This window comes from Amphibalanus amphitrite, unplaced genomic scaffold (assembly GCF_019059575.1).
Source record: "Amphibalanus amphitrite isolate SeventyFive unplaced genomic scaffold, NRLGWU_Aamphi_draft 000758F_arrow, whole genome shotgun sequence".
Taxonomy (NCBI): domain Eukaryota; kingdom Metazoa; phylum Arthropoda; class Thecostraca; order Balanomorpha; family Balanidae; genus Amphibalanus; species Amphibalanus amphitrite.
The window spans coordinates 64605-80792 of NW_024882252.1; the positions used below are offsets into that span (position 1 = coordinate 64605).

The following is a 16188-nucleotide window of genomic DNA, read 5'->3' on the forward strand; positions in this document are numbered from 1 at the left end:
CACGCCCACATGAAAATAGTGCACCACAAAAACGGGAATACGTGCTAAATTTAGTCGCACATTCTGCCAAAGACATGAGGTTTTGCTGTAGAGGCTAATTCTCACCACATTGGTGCAGTTTGCTGAGGTGATGGTGAAAATTATGCGCGCAAGCCCCGCCCCCTGACGCCCGCTGGTGGCGGTGCGCGGGTGCGGGGCAGCGCGTCGGCCGTGCTCCAGTCGGGGGTCGGAGCGTCGGGAGGAGCGCGCGCCCACAGCCGCTCGGCCGGCCCGGAATGCTCCGTCTCTGAGCAGTCCGCCGCAGCGATCACCATGGCTGAACCGAGGAGGGCGGCCAGCCGCTGCCTGCTGCCCGCCGCGCTGGTTCTGTTCGCGCTCCTGACATCCTCCGACGCGGCGGTAAGTGATAACAGCACGCGGGTTCCTTTTACGCAAAGAACTTGTGTCCCTTGCCTGTTTATGTCAATGGTACTAATTGCGTAGACGGTGTGGAAGCCTTCGACCATTAACTCCTTCAAATGGCGCGCTCACTTGATGCTGCGCTCTCTCTCTTGAAATATCTTTGTGTTTGATTCATAAACGATCCGTTGCAATTACCATCTTTACCTAAGATGATTAATTGCCGTTCAATTTATTCCTCAATATAATTTATTAATCTTAATTTTGCCTTTCCCTTCATTTGTTTCATTTTTTCTTCGCGAATGTCGACCATGTTTCGCGAGCGCTGGGACCTCTCGCTCGGGCGGCGCTCGCGGTTTCTCGCACCCTGCTCGGAGCCGAAGTACCGCCGCTCGCAGGGCGCTGAGGCGGTGACGGGGGCGCCACCGTCGCTCCGAAGCCGACCCCGAACAGCTGGGCACCCCACACCACTGCCATCTGTCGGTGCGACTGTGAAACTGACCCCCGGGTGGAGCGATATGCCGGCGACCGAACTCCGCGGCGGACTCTGCTGTGACGGAGGTCCTGGAATGAGATCACAGGCTCTTGGGGCATGTTTTCATTAATCACCAGTGTTGTGGGTCGGATGAAGATGATCCCGCCCACGCTGTACCACACGAGGCCGCTGACGCGATCGCAATGAGCTCACCGCACTCTTATTCAGTTGTTCGACAAATTGGTTTAACTTGGAAAAATGTCCTCCAAAGTGCATGAGTCGCCTGACGCCGTGTACTGGTACGCGATATCATTATCAGGCGACAAAACATTTGTCAGCCAAGCGACGGACGTGTTTTCCGCCGTCCGATATCGGCCGTCCCGGCAGCCGCCGTCGTATTGCCTGGGAGGGTAGACTGTGCCGCGCGACACGAGAGCGCTGCGGCACAGCATCGCCGCAAACAATGGGCTCGAACGAGCGCTGCGTATCAAATTGCCCATGCGACAAAAACACCGTACTGGCAATAGGAGAACTATCACATGCAGTAGCTTTTGGACTTTCGCAACAGCTTTCCAGTTTTTTTTTTAGGTTGTGGAGGATAAAATGAGCGGTTAGCTGGATCAAAATTATCTCTCTCCTGAGTCTCCATATACATCCAAGATTCGCCACGGGAACATAAGTGCGCTGTAAATATGGACGGGAGAAGAAATGCCCGCAAAAAAATGTCCTACCCAAGACATAGTCCAGATGCCGGCGAGTGGTGCAGCGGACCTACCTATTTATCCAGACTAAATAGCTAAAAATGAGGTCACCCTCGGCTTTGCGGCACGGAGCGCTCCTGTGTCGGTCGGTCTCATTCATCGCAATGTCACCAAGGCAGTTTGTCATCGTCTCAAGGACATCTGCTTGCACGCAAACAATTTGTTCGCTCCACTTGCAGCTAAGTGGCGCTGCAATAGCAGCCATCTTCAGGCAGGCATCTCAGCAAGAGACTTTTGCAACGTCAGCATGCTAGGCCTATCAGAGTTGAGAGCGAGGAGCGAGAAAATGATCACTGCGATCATGTATGTAGGTACTTCAGTGCACGTTTTCTGAAATATGGAGCGCACCGAGCTACGAGATGAAAGCTTTCTCATACCAAACAAAATGAATACGGAAATCAACACCCAGTTTTCTACCTATTTTTTTCCCACGAGTTGCGACAAACTAATGCATCAAAAACTCGGTGATAACCGTCATCTCATGGCATCACCGCCGACATTTGGCGGCCTCGCCGAGAGGCGTTCCGTCCTGACTCCGGGAATGTTCCGCGGCCGTTTGCCGCGCTGTGTCGGAGCGGCGGCGCGGCGCAGCGCAGTGCGGGCAGCTCTGTGTTTACACAGACGACGCCCAGGGCTGGCGGCGACCAGGACCGGCGGCTCAGCTCAGAGGACACGCCGGACGCGGCTATCTGGGCCTGCACGTGCGTCATGGCCGCCTCGTCAGGGCGTCACGGCGGGCGCCACAGCGGGGCGTCACATCGGGGCGTCACGACGTGGCGTCACATAACGGCCAGACGGCACGGGAGGGTGGCGCACCAGCAGCGTGACAGAAGACGCAATATTGATTTATTTGCTTTGCCAATCTTCTAAATGTATTGTTAGATATCTCGATGTAAAGGGAATAAACGGATTACGGATGAATTGTTCTTTTATGTTCTGGTCAATCAATTTCATTTAAAGTTATGCGCTAGGGTAAAGCACCCTTGAATTATCCGTGAACTTGCAGTATCTGACCAAAATTATATGACAAACTTACCCAAATTACTGATCTAATCTAACAACATCTCCTCCTCCTTCCGTTTCAGGCGTGCAAGGGCTGCGTGGTGCAAAACTGTATCTGCGAGGGGGAGAAGGGCTATGTGGGCAATCCTGGCATCCCTGGCCTGCAGGGCTCGCAGGGCTTTCCGGGCGACATAGGCGTGGAGGGCCCTCCCGGCCCGGCCGGGATGAAGGGCTCGCGGGGCGACGAGGGAGCCCAGGGCACCAAGGGCGACAGAGGCAAGCCGGGAGTGGTCGGCTTCCCCGGAGCGCCTGGCATCCTGGTGAGTAGACGAGCCGGTCGGGATCAATGATTTTATGTTTAATTAGCTTATAAAAAGGCGTAATATGGGGTGCATGTGCGACGTAGTAATGAAATTTTAGTTATTCATGTAATCAATATTCATTGCAGTCCGTCGTCATACAGTTGGACAATGGACAGCCTAGCAATTTATATCGATTATTATCATATCTCAATTGCATTTCGCATAATTACTTTCCTACAGTCAACAATTCCCGAGGTCCGTGTCGTCACCGTGCAGTTCTGCGCGCTGCGTTTCCCAGGGTCTTCCCGGAGACGTCGGCAGCCGCGGAGCCCTCGGGTTCCCGGGCTGTAACGGCACGGACGGCCAGCCGGGCCTGCCGGGTCTGCCCGGGCTGAGCGGACCCCGCGGTCAGCCAGGTCAGTCACGTGACCAACGGTCAGACCAGTTAGAGCACTGGGCTGGCGGTGATGCAGATCGGCCAGGACGACAGAATTGAGAAAGAAACCCTGAGGAATGCATATGTCTTTGCTGGATATTTATCTCCACTCACAATGCCTGGATTCCTTTTATACTTCTGCTCACAAGTTTTTTTTTAGACAATTATAAGTGTCATTTCCTGTGTTAAAAAGGCGTTGCAATATTAAAATCGCAATTATAGTATTGCAGTACGTGAGAACCATCGACACTGCTCTTCCCTCTGCTGCACTCCCTGCGGTCTCATGTTGATCTGTCGCGCTGACGCCGCTCCTCCCGACAGGTCCGGACGGTCTGCCGGGTCCCAGAGGTGACCCGGGAGACGGTGGGGTGAACTCGGTGGGGGTGAAGGGAGACGCCGGGTCCACCGGTCGGCCCGGAATCGACGTGAGTACACCGCCGGCTGTCGGGGTGGGCCGGGCAGTATACTTAGTGGTACACTTCGGCAGCCCACCACTCCGCAGAGCAGACCGGACAGTAGACCTGCGGCGAATGTTGCACTCTCAAAACATGTCACGTCTTCAAAGAAACTACTTACTTGCCCATATGATACTTTAAAAGGACTAGACTATTATCATTCGATTATGTGTGATCAAACGTTCACCCGGAATTGAATGTAGCTGGTTGTCATGGCGACTAGAACTCGGAGCGAACGTGAGTTTCTGAGAACATGAGCTCCTCCTGTCTGCCTACAGGGTCTGCCTGGTCTGCCGGGACCGAAGGGATACTTCGGATACCCCGGCGATCAGGGGGAGAGGGTAAGTGCACAGCTACATACCTACCTTGGTGTGATCTTGCAACAATCGGCAAGATCAATATAATCATCCCTTTTTGTTGCTCGTTATTATTTGGTTAATCAGCATGCTGCGGCGTAAACTCTTCTGATTTCATATATGTAGGCGCATAAACCTCTGTACAGAAGTCTATGGTAGGCGTGGTAACGAACAGAGAAGTTACATGATGTCCATTATCTTCTAATCCTGCTTCTCTTAAGTTATCCCTACATTTTTTGCTTATCACGCTCATAGTTTTTTCTTTAGATATTTGATGTATTTACAGACATCTAAATACTTGGTTGTATGTTTTGATTTTGACAAAAAAGATTATCTTCTGCCTATGTCTCCCGAAACCACTTATCATTTTATCTTTCTGACACGACGGTTGTCTGTAATTCCTCCTATTTCTGACACGAGTGCTGCCTGTTCCCCAGGGCTTCCCGGGCCCGCTGGGCCTCCCCGGCCCTAAGGGTGAGAGAGGTAATGAGAAGCGGGGTCCTCCAGGCCCCAAGGGTCAGCAAGGAGAGCCCGGACCCCCGGGACCCGGTTACAATGACAACACATTGGTCTCGCCGGAAGAGGCGTTCGCTGGGTGAGACAAAAAGCAGCATGTCGCAACCAGGACCATGTGCTTGACTTCCTTTTTGTCTTGTGATGTGCTTATCTCATTTGGGGGTCACCTCAAGAATGTAAAACTACTTGCCGCGCTCAGCTGATTTCAAAAAGCACTAAGCGCTAGCATGAATGAATGCTAGGCAGCCCACACATGTCAAGAAGTTATTTGTTTGGTTTGCTTGCTTCTTGTCTCAACAGTTGTTTTGGTTTCAACAGGGGTCCACCCGGCTATATCGGAGCCAGGGGACCGCCGGGTGAAAAGGGCCCGGACGGCCCGCCGGGCCTGGACGGAGCTCGGGGCCTGCAGGGTCCTCCCGGCAACAAGGGAGTGCGAGGAATTCCCGGCGATATCGGACGGCCCGGCAAGCAAGGCCGCACCGGTCAGGCCGGCCCGTACGGAGAAAAGGGCTTCAAGGGTGCTCCCGGCTACCAGGGTCGGGACGGCGCGCCGGGGTTGGACGGGCCGCTCGGCGAGCCCGGCCAGCCCGGCCAGCCGGGACCCCAGGGACGGATCGGACCCAAGGGCGAGTACGACCCGGTCATCGCCCAGTCGATGAAGGGCTCCCGCGGCGGTCAGGGCGACCCCGGTCTGGTGGGTCCTAAGGGTGACCCGGGTCTGCCGGGCCGGCCCGGTCTGCTCGGTCAGCCGGGCTACTCGGGCGCGCCGGGCCCGGACGGACCGCCCGGCCGTCCCGGCCGGCCCGGCCTGGTCATCCCCGGCGAGCCGGGCGAGGACGGCCTGTCGGGTCCGCCGGGCCCGGCCGGACCCACCGGGCCGCTCGGAGAGGCCGGCTTCCCGGGCCAGCCCGGCTCGCCCGGTGAGACGGTGGTCGGCCCGATGGGACGGGACGGCATCCCCGGCCGGCCGGCGCTGGACGGACTGCCTGGAGACAGAGGAGATCCCGGATTCCCAGGTCAGTGTGGCTGGTGACAGCTCAATAATTGTAAACTCTGAAATCTGAATTATGCAGAGCAAGTGATAAAATGTGATATGAATGAGAATATGTATACTGTATAGCGTTGATCAGCGAATTTGCCTTAGATGACTGCGTACTTTCGAGTGGGACTGGATATACTTCCTGACGTCTGCTTGACAGACTGAGCGAAAAAGAGCAACGGTCAAGGATGATAATGCATCAATGCACATGACAAACTAGGGTGAACATAGCTATCAAGTATTCAACTCCCTTTTGTGTACGATCCTCAGGTCGGAAGGGCCAGCCGGGTATCGGAGTGGCCAAGACTGGGCCGAAAGGCGAGCCTGGTCGGCCCGGAGTGCCCGGAATTCCGGGACAGCCCGGACTAGACGGCAACCCCGGACTGCCCGGCCTGAAAGGATTGCCCGGAGACGACTGTCTGCCGCAGACCTGTGAGTAGAACAGCATACATTTAAAACAGTTCCAGGTGTTCAACGAGTGCGTCAGCACTGCGTCTGACTGCCTGGAACCGGCTGCTTGAACGGCCGCGATAAGCGGGAGCCTTGCGGCACAGCATACCTTCAGGCGTGTACACTGTACGGTAGTGACATCTAGCGGCAGGAACGCTATTAGGCTCTTCGCTCGCCTGACGCACAGCGAAGCTCCTTTGTCGGGCTGTTTGTGACACTTCCTTATCGGTTTGTCAGAGCCTGTCTTGACAAAGCAGCCTGTGGAGAACAATAACAGTAGATAAAACAATCGAATTGACTAATTTTGGGATGTTAAGTCGGACTCGATTGAACCAAAATTATACTGTGGTTGCAGCTTGCCGTTGCGGTAATGGCAAGTGATGGACCATGTTAACTGTTAGCCAATCCCTACCTAATGAAATTTGGTGACGTTTACCCTCCCCCTCCCGCAGTCTCGCCGTGTCGGAAGGGTGACATGGGCGACCGCGGTCGGCCGGGTCTGGTCGGCGTCCAGGGCCCGCTGGGACCCGTGGGCCCGCCTGGTCTGCCCGGCAGACCCGGTCTGGCCGGCCTGCAGGGATTCCCGGGTTTGGATGGTCTGCCCGGTGCAGCAGGTGAGAGAATGGTAGTGCAACACTAGTATAAACGCAGCGCGCAGATGGCTTTCATTGATGGAATACATGTGAATCGTATCACGAAACAACATATAAATAACTGCACTTTCCATCCCATTTCAATATCAAGGTTTCCATTCAAATATCACCTTCAATAGCGGAGCCATTGAGAAAAACATGAAAGGCAGCAAATTCAATTGCAGCGAGCTGCAATGCAACGTTTTCACGTTGTTATTCCAGACGAAAGATGCGGCAGTCGGTAGCCAAAGCAGAGCAACTCCCCGCCCCTCCCGTTCACCCGCCGCCATTGTCGCAGGCCTGGCCGGTCGGCCCGGAGCGCCGGGAGCGTCGGGTCGGGTCATCTACCCGCCGAGCGGGGCTCTGAAGGGTCAGAAGGGCGAGGCTGGCCGGCCCGGCGATGATGGTCTGCCCGGGACGGAAGGTCGCCCGGGACCGGAGGGGGCCCCGGGACTGCCCGGCTTCGACGGACTCAAAGGATTCCCGGTGAGCGCAGCAAGGAGATACAGAGAAGGGTGCGGTAATTATCTGTGTAACAACTTTCTGATTTTGCACCAATTTGATTGGTTTTAGTACACCTACATCTTGATGTTATGTCTAAGAATATGAATAAACATTATAAACACAATTTTGCTGATAATTAAAAATTGTCTTTTTTAATGCAATAACAATGAAATATTAATTGCTTAGCATCGTATTTGAGACTGATGATGATGTTCTGAATTCTTCCTTTTCACGCTTCAAAGCCGAGGATCTGTAGGTAAGGTGATGACTATTTATTTGCAAGGTCAGGGATTAATTACTGGAGATAAAAGTATGACATAATTCAGGTAATTGTGCATCAGCTCGAACGTGTATGAGAGTAAATGTCAGTCAATCGCTGGTGACTTAGACTAACCCACTGCCCCCCTCAAGGTAAATACGGTGGTGGCCCAGAGTCTCAGACTAGCCCATTTGCTGGCCCGTGTTAACCCCCCGGCTTCCCTCAGGGTGAATACGGTGACCAGGGCCCCGCCGGTCGAGACGGGCTGGACGGCGCGCCCGGACGGCCAGGACTGGACGCCGACGAGAGTCTGCTGCCCTCGCTCAAGGGCGACAAGGGCTTCGAGGGATTCAGGTGAGGTCTGGTCATATTGAATTGCAGAAGGATCGACAATGGGTCGTAACGTACACTTTTGCATTCGTGTGTGCCAAACCGTCACCTTTACAGCGTATTTCTATGAATTTATCTGACTGCCAATGTTGTAATCACCCGCGTTATTTACAGAGGAGCGATCGGAGAGAGCGGCGAGCCGGGACCACCAGGAGAGCCGGGAGATGTGAACCAGAACCTGGTGCTGGGCGACTCGGGACCGCCCGGAGACACCGGACTGCAGGGTACGGAGTACAGGCGTCCGGTGTGTGTGTGTGTTGTGTGGTCTCGTGACTCCAGGGTACGGATTACACTGTCTGATATGTGGTGTGGGGCGGGCTGGAATCCGACCACTGAGCACCTCTGATCTTGAGCATATGATTTTATACTACTGAAGCTAGATTTTTCGTGCCTCAGCATTAGAAAATGTTATGCAAACGTCATCAGTGTAAAACTGATAATCATATGCGCGCTCTTACCCTCTACTATGGTCTACAGGTCTACCCGGTCTGCCGGGTCTCAAGGGATTCGAGGGCGAGCCCGGCGTGCCTGGTCAGCGAGGGATGCCCGGCTTCCCGGGCAGCTCACAGCGCGGTGAACAGGGCATCAAGGGCTATCCGGGCATGCCCGGAGACCGGGGCCCGGCCGGAGCTCCTGGCCTGCCCGGAGCGCCCGGACTCGATGGGTTGCGGGTGAGTCCGAGAGCGGTGAAAGGTGCCGGTGTGTCGGAGGGAGAGCAGTGAACTAAGGATGTTGTGGACGAACTAAGAAATGACTATATCGAGAGACGGGGAAATATGAGTGGAACGTTGAGTTGAGAGTTGAGAGGCGAGCGCGACATGTTTCTGTGAGTTTGTGGATTTAAGGCCAGGTGATGGAAATGTTAGTGTTTACCGCATCGAAAGTCAGTAAAGAAGGAAATACCAGTAAAGGAGTAAAGGAGGTTCTAATTGATTCATCTGCTTCGATGGAGAGACGAAGGAAACTTGCATAACTTGCTATGGGCTGTGCCTTGGCGTTGATTGCGATTATCCTCCTCTGCTCGCAGGGCCTGGACGGCAGGAAGGGAGCGCAGGGTGACGACGGCCGGCCGATCCTTCCCGGCCGTCCTGGCGAGCCCGGCCTGCCCGGTCTGCCCGGAGAGCCCGGTCTGCGGGGTCTGGACGGTCTGCCGGGCCCGCCGGGACCGCGCGGGCCCACCGGTCAGGACGGAGAGAAGGGAGCGCCCGGCTTCAGCGGGCGGCCCGGCCGACCGGTGAGAACCTACACATGTCGACTTGTGGTATCAGAATCACTGGATTAGCCTCGCTGACTATGCTGTACAACACTTTGCTGTGAATATTTCTAGAAGTAAACGCCCAGCAAAACATTACAAGGTGCTGCTAAAATTTAGGCTTCATAAAAATTGTATATATTGTGTTGTATCACAGCGGAGCTCGCATAAACCATAAAATACGACTTTATCACTAGTCCATTTCACTGGCATCGCAGTGAGGAGCTGATGATACGTTCCATGCGTCGTATATTCATAAATACGTCAAGCCTGACAGCCTCTCCCGCTCCCTGCAGGGACCGCGTGGCCCGCCCGGAGACAGCGTGCCCGGCCGGCCCGGCTTCCCCGGCCTCAAGGGCGAACGGGGCCTGCCGGGCATGTTCGGCTCCCCCGGCCTCCCCGGCAATGACGGCGTGCCCGGCGGCCCCGGCATGAAGGGTCTGCCAGGAGACTTTGGCCTGGATGGGCTGCGCGGAATGGACGGGGAGCCGGGCAGATTTGGACAACCCGGCCGGCCCGGAACGCCCGGGCGGCCCGGCCTCGACGGATTCAAGGGAGAGAGAGGAGACGATATTTTGCAGCCAGGTGAGAGAGGGGGAGAAGAGAGAGAGAGAGGGGGGAGAAAGAGAAATAGGAAAAGAAAAAGCACAAATGAACTTATCATGCTCATCCTTCTTGCTTGTCACTCTTGTGTTGATCTGATTGATCAAATTGTATGTTTCCTATAGTTCTCACTCCTGCTACTTCTGTCACTATCTGGCCGGCCGTTTCTCAGGTCCTGCCGGAGAGAAGGGTGCCGACGGCCGACCCGGCTACCCGGGACCTCCTGGCGACCGCGGAGAGGAGGGCAAGGCCGGCGCGCCCGGCCCGGACGGCCTGCCCGGCGAGCAGGGACGGCGCGGCGAATACGGTCCGCCGGGCGTGGCCGGGCCGCCGGGAGACGACTCTCCGCGCGGTCTGAAGGGTGACGCCGGTCCGCCGGGCCTGGACGGTCTGCCCGGCCGGCCGGGGCTCACAGGGCCGGTCGGCGACCCCGGCCAGCGCGGCGAGCCCGGAGAGGGCGTGCCAGGTCTGCCCGGAGAGGCCGGCCAGCCCGGCGACCAGGGCCGGCCCGGAGGATTTGGAGCGCCTGGACTGCCGGTCAGTGGAGGCGGGGAGAGGGAGTGCCAATGCAGGGGCAGCGACACGAACATAATAAAAAAAAAATGGGAAGACAGTGGGTCGAATAAGTTTGCAGGCACGCTGTAGCATGCAGAAGTGGTTGTCAAAATGGCCTGAATATTTTTGAAAAGAGTTGCAGCTGACCATTTAAATTAGAAACTAGATTTGCCTTTGATCTCGCATTTTGCTCTTTCAGACCCTCCGCTTCAGCGTAATACTGACATTGTAAGCTATGTAGGGGTTACTAACACACCCGCCCACTTGGATAACTTCCGCATCAGTTTCCCATTATGCCCTGCCTCTCCATATTATAACCCCTCACCACTCTCCCCAGGGCGAGCCGGGAGACTACGGACTGCCCGGCCCGAAGGGGTCGCTGGGGGAGGTCGGATTCCCCGGCCAGCCTGGCAGGGCCGGTCGGCCTGGCCTCGACGGCTTCAAGGGAGAGCGGGGAGACGCTGGCGACTTCGGCCCCGACGGTCCCGCCGGCCTGCCCGGCATGAGCGGAGAACCCGGGAGAATGGGTCGCATGGGTAAGTGTTACCGAACTTGTTTACCTACTTGAGAAAGAATTTGAGAAACAAATATAACAACTGACTAAACTTAGTTGTGTCTGTATTTTCGTTCGTAGTGAAATGAATGAAAGGTTAAGTTAACCCAACAAAATAAATGCAGCTTTTTCAATTAGTGACACGGCAAAATTCCTCACTACAAATTCCAGCAGAATAGCTGTATGTTGAATGTTCCTGGACCGTTTCATTATTGCATCCATCACTGACGGCATCCGTCTGTCTCAGGAATGCCTGGTGAGACCGGTCCGGTTGGTGCCATCGGTCCGACCGGTTCTCCGGGCCGGCCGGGACCGGTCGGTGACCTGGGCGCTCCCGGCTTCCCGGGCCTGGCCGGCTTCCAGGGCGACCAGGGTCCGCCGGGCCCCGCCGGCGGTGTCGGCCAGAGCGGGCCGCCGGGCCCCGCCGGGCCGGCCGGACTGCCCGGCGCCATCGGCGAGCCCGGCGCGTCCGGACCGGAGGGCAGCCCCGGCCTGCCGGGCGCGCCCGGAATGCCCGGAGACCCGGGCCCGTCCGGACCGCGCGGAGCGATCGTGGCAGGAGAGCGCGGGGAGCAGGGTCGAGCCGGCATTGACGGCGGTCCCGGCGTGCCCGGCGGCCCCGGCCAGAAGGGGGCGCCGGGCGAGTACGGTCCGTCCGGGCTGCCGGGCAGGGACGGACCGCCCGGCGGCACGGTGCCCGGTCAGAAGGGCGCGCCGGGCAGTCCCGGACAGCCCGGCCTGCAGGGCCGCCGCGGACTGGACGGCCTGCCCGGAGAGCCCGGCAAGGCTGGAGCCGACGGGCTCCCGGGCCTGCCCGGAGACGACGGATACGACGGCTTCCCCGGAGCAGTGTGAGTATGGTGCATCCCACTTCCGAACTTTGAACAGGTAATGGCTCTGAGAGCTTTTTAAGTCAAGTTATGCTCAATTTAATAGCAATATTTGGTCTTAAGGCCTGGCTACACTATGCGTTTTCTGCGTGCGTTTTTGCAGGTTTGCGTGTTTTGCATAATATCGTTCTAGGAAAAAAGTTATAAACAATATAATTTTTACTTTGGTTATATACAAAAGCTAATATAACTCTTATGTAACTAAAATTTAAGGTGAAATACATCACAAAAACGTAATATCGTTCTTTTTTCTAGAACGATATCACGCAAAACACGCAAACACGCAAAAAAAAAAACGCACGAAGAAAACGCATAGTGTAGCCAGGCCTTAACGCTGAAAAGACTTCCGTTATATTGCTTTCCTCATTGACAGCTTAGGTGAAAAATAATTGATGATTAATGTACCTATTAATCCCAGAGTGCGTACCGTGCAATGACTGACAATGTATGGGCCTCGTCACTCGTGTTGCAGGGGTCTGCGCGGTGACCGTGGCCGGCCCGGTCCGTCGGGTCGCGATGGTCTGCCCGGAGATAAGGGAGAGCGCGGGGTGGCCGGCCGGCCTGGTCTGGACGGTTTGCCAGGGCTGGACGGCCTGTCCGGCTTCCCTGGCCAGGCCGGTCCGCCGGGCTTCGCCGGACAGCCGGGACCGAAAGGTCTGCCCGGTGACCTGGCCTCGTTCGGCCTGAAGGGTCTGCCGGGCGATCCCGGCCCCCCTGGCCTCGCCGGCTTCCGCGGCAGCCCGGGACGTATGGGCAAACCGGGTCCGGACGGCTTCCCTGGCTTGGACGGAGACGCGGGCCGCGACGGCGCCAGGGGCCGGCCGGGCCTGCCCGGCGCCAAGGGCATGATGGGGGTGCAGGGCCTGGACGGCTTCCCGGGTCCATCGGGACGCGTGGGCAGGCCGGGCCTGCCGGGCGAGCCGGCGCGCGCTGGGCCCCCGCCGCGGCCGCGTGGCTTCCACTTCACCCGCCACAGCCAGACGACGTCGCTGCCGCGCTGTCCGCCCGGTTCTGTCCGACTCTGGGACGGCTTCTCGCTGCTGCATGTCACCGGAAACTCCAAAGCCCACGGCGCCGACCTCGGTGAGTAGCCAGTAGCGGCCAGCGACACAGCGCAGACAATACAACAGGAGTTTCATGAACGAACGTATAGTCACCGGTAGCGCTTCATAAGTATTCGTAATCGATTGATTTTTTGTATTGATTCTATATGCATAAGCTTTTGTTGTAAGAGATCATACTTTTATCGTGCCTATAGGCTGAGGTCAACCAACTTACATATTGTCCAGCAATTATCTATTTCATCTTCAAACACCTTTTATGATAAGATATTGCTGAAAACACGGCGAGAATCTTTATTCTCTATCGAGCGTAGGAAGGTGACGTGCTTTCCCTTCCACCAGGCACACCTGGCTCGTGCATGCGCAAGTTCTCCACGATGCCGTACCTGTTCTGCAACATCAACAACCAGTGCGAGTACGCCCAGCGCAACGACTACAGCTACTGGCTGAGCACGCCGGAGCCCATGCCCATGATGATGACGCCCATCCGAGGCCGAGACATCCAGTCTTACATCTCCAGGTGGGAAACCGAAGCGATCGTTGTGCTTTCTATTCCATGACTCTTCAGCTGCGCCGCGCTATATACCTGTCCTGGTGGGCTGCGCCGCACTACATGCCTGTCTGGTAGGCTGCGCCGCAGTGCACACCTGTCCTGGTAGGCTGCGCCGCAGTGCACGTCTGCCCTTTTAGGCTGTGCCGCACTTCCTGCCTGTCCTGGTAGGCTGCACCGCAGTGCACGCAAGTCTGTCATGTTAGGCTGCACCGCAGTGCACGTCTGTCCTGTTAGGCTGTGCCGCACTATAAGTCTGTCCTGGTAGGCTGCGCCGCAGTGCACGTCTGCCCTGTTAGACTGTGCCGCACTACATGCCTGTCCTGGTAGGCTGCATCGCAGTGCACGCAAGTCTGTCCTGTTAGGTCCTGTTAGGCTGTGCCGCACTACAAGTCTGTCCTGGTAGGCTGCGCCGCAGTGCACCTCTGTCCTGGTAGGCTGCGCCGCAGTGCACGTCTGCCCTGTTAGGCTGTGCCGCACTACATGCCTGTCTGGTAGGCTGCGCCGCAGTGCACGCAAGTCTGTCCTGTTAGGCTGCACCGCAGTGCACGTCTGTCCTGTTAGGCTGTGCCGCACTACAAGTCTGTCCTGGTAGACTGCGCCGCAGTGCACGTCTGTCCTGTTAGGCTGCGCCGCAGTGCACGTCTGTCCTGGTAGGCTGTACCGCAGTGCACGTCCCTGGTCGTTAAAACTATGCATGTTTCAGATGTATAGTGAGCCAACCTGCGTCCGCGTTTCAGATGCACAGTGTGCTGACTGTGTCCGTGTTTCTCTGTCTGTGTTTCAGGTGCTCGGGGTGCTGACCTGTGTTCGTGTTTCAGGTGCACAGTGTGCTGACCTCTGTCCGTGTTTCTCTGTCGGTGTTTCAGATACATAGTGTGCTGACTGTGGTGTCTGTGCTTTTCTGTCTGTGTTTCAGGCACTCGGTGTGCCGACCTGTGTTCGTGTTTCAGATACACAGTGTGCTGACCTCTGTCTGTGTTTCTCTGTCTGTGTTTCAGGTGCTCGGTGTGCTGACCTCCGTGTTTCCGATGCACAGTGTGATGACTGTGTCTGTGTTTCTCTGACTGTGTTTCAGGTGTTCGGTGTGCGAGTCACAGACCATGGTGATCGCCATCCATAGTCAGAGCATGGATGTCCCCGAGTGTCCAGAGGAGTGGGAGAGCATGTGGATCGGATACTCATTCCTTATGGTAAGAAGATATTAATGACTCCACAATTTTCCTTCAGTAAAGAACTACCTTAATTCACGAGAAAATGACAGATCATACATTTTTGGAAACAATGCAGGGCAAACAAAAAGTGTCAATCGTCAATTCGTCAATTAGCTACATTATGCTCAGCTGGGCCTCACCAATATGATTTCCCGTCTCTAGCACATACACACTTTCAAGATGGCGACCCGAGTGACTCCGTTGATCCATATGTGACCTCCCCGCTCCCTCCCCAGCACACGGACGCCGGGGCCGAGGGCGGCGGCCAGTCGCTGGTCTCCCCGGGCTCCTGTCTGGAGGACTTCCGACCGACTCCGTTCATCGAGTGTCACGGCCACGGCCGGTGCAACTACTTCACCACCGCCTTCTCCTACTGGCTGGCCACAGTCGACGACTTCCAGCAGTTCCGCAAGCCCGAACAGCAGACGCTCAAGGCCGGTAACCTGCGCTCCCGGGTGTCGCGGTGTGCCGTGTGCCGTCGCCGGCAGCCTCCAGACAGCCGCCAGCCGCCGCCGGACAGCCGTCAGCCACCTTTCGTGTTCCCCGGACCCGTGTAAGCGGTGGCGCGCTGGTCCCGCCGCCGACCAACGCTTCAGCTTGTTGTGATATAATCCGAGCGAACGCGCCCGGCGGCGCAGGGTCTCTAACGTCAGCGGTGATCGAGAAACGATGTCAAAGTTGGGCCAGGAACAGGTATAACGGTGTCGAGCTCTGGCCGGCGCCGCGACCGGAGCGACTCTTCGGCGCCGTGTGGGATGGGTGATGTTCGCTGATGTTCGCTGATGTTTGCTGATGTCAGAGAGGCACGTCCGTCGCCTGCTGTCACTGCCGCCGCCGGCCCGGACGCGAGACTGTTCCGACCTCAGAGTAGAGCCATGTCGCTGCCGTTTGCCTGACTAGCTACCACTGCCACAGAGAGACCGTACATTGTTGGTCCGTTCGCGTACCGCGGACCGTCGGAAACCGTCGTCGGAAGCTGAGAGAATGTCGTGCGATGTCAGGTCGGCTTGACGGGCGAGTCACTCGCCCGCGGCCTCGCTGAATCCAATTGGTGCTCGTCTAGTCTTGGTGGATACTGTGCTACTCATAAGGTGAACTCCATGTGAGCCAAGACGCGACGTAGGAAGTGTAGAGCTTATGCTATGCTGTAAGGAGACTAGCATGTTCAGATCGGTCGGATATCCTAATACAACGAACGGCTTACACATCTAGCTTGATTTGATTCGTGTTCCGAAAGGATATCGTGGTAGATGACGAAAAGATTTTAAGAGGAGCCCGATAGATGCGAGCGATAATTTTCACGATGGCGTTAACGTACGAGTTCTCTTACGCTTTAGTAGGCGCTTAACAACATATAAACTGCCACATTTGACAACACAAGACTGAGTAAAGGCATATAACTAGGATGTATTTCGGTTGGTGACTGGCGTGGTGAGCCCGGTAGCCGTGTCGGGCTTTCAACTGTCATTGGAGGTCAAGGTCGTGACGTCAGTTGCCGCTCCCCCTCCCCCCCCCAGGCCGTCTCCGGGTTCAC

At 56.5% G+C, this 16188-nt stretch overlaps 1 protein-coding gene across 1 annotated transcript; it reads left to right on the forward strand.

Annotated features, from left to right (window-relative positions):
* Positions 1-227: 227 nt before the first annotated feature.
* Positions 228-15859, forward strand: LOC122365703 (collagen alpha-5(IV) chain-like). The gene is made up of 22 exons (XM_043337135.1): positions 228-399; positions 2721-2957; positions 3238-3355; positions 3697-3800; positions 4109-4171; positions 4624-4781; positions 5021-5718; positions 6012-6173; positions 6644-6805; positions 7122-7309; positions 7813-7940; positions 8091-8200; positions 8454-8647; positions 9004-9210; positions 9525-9813; positions 10004-10368; positions 10724-10922; positions 11187-11790; positions 12302-12912; positions 13233-13410; positions 14519-14633; positions 14891-15859. Exons 1-22 carry the CDS (start codon positions 313-315, stop codon positions 15209-15211), a joined length of 5298 nt encoding a protein of 1765 aa, XP_043193070.1. The 5' UTR covers positions 228-312; the 3' UTR covers positions 15212-15859.
* The last annotated feature ends 329 nt before the right edge of the window (positions 15860-16188 follow it).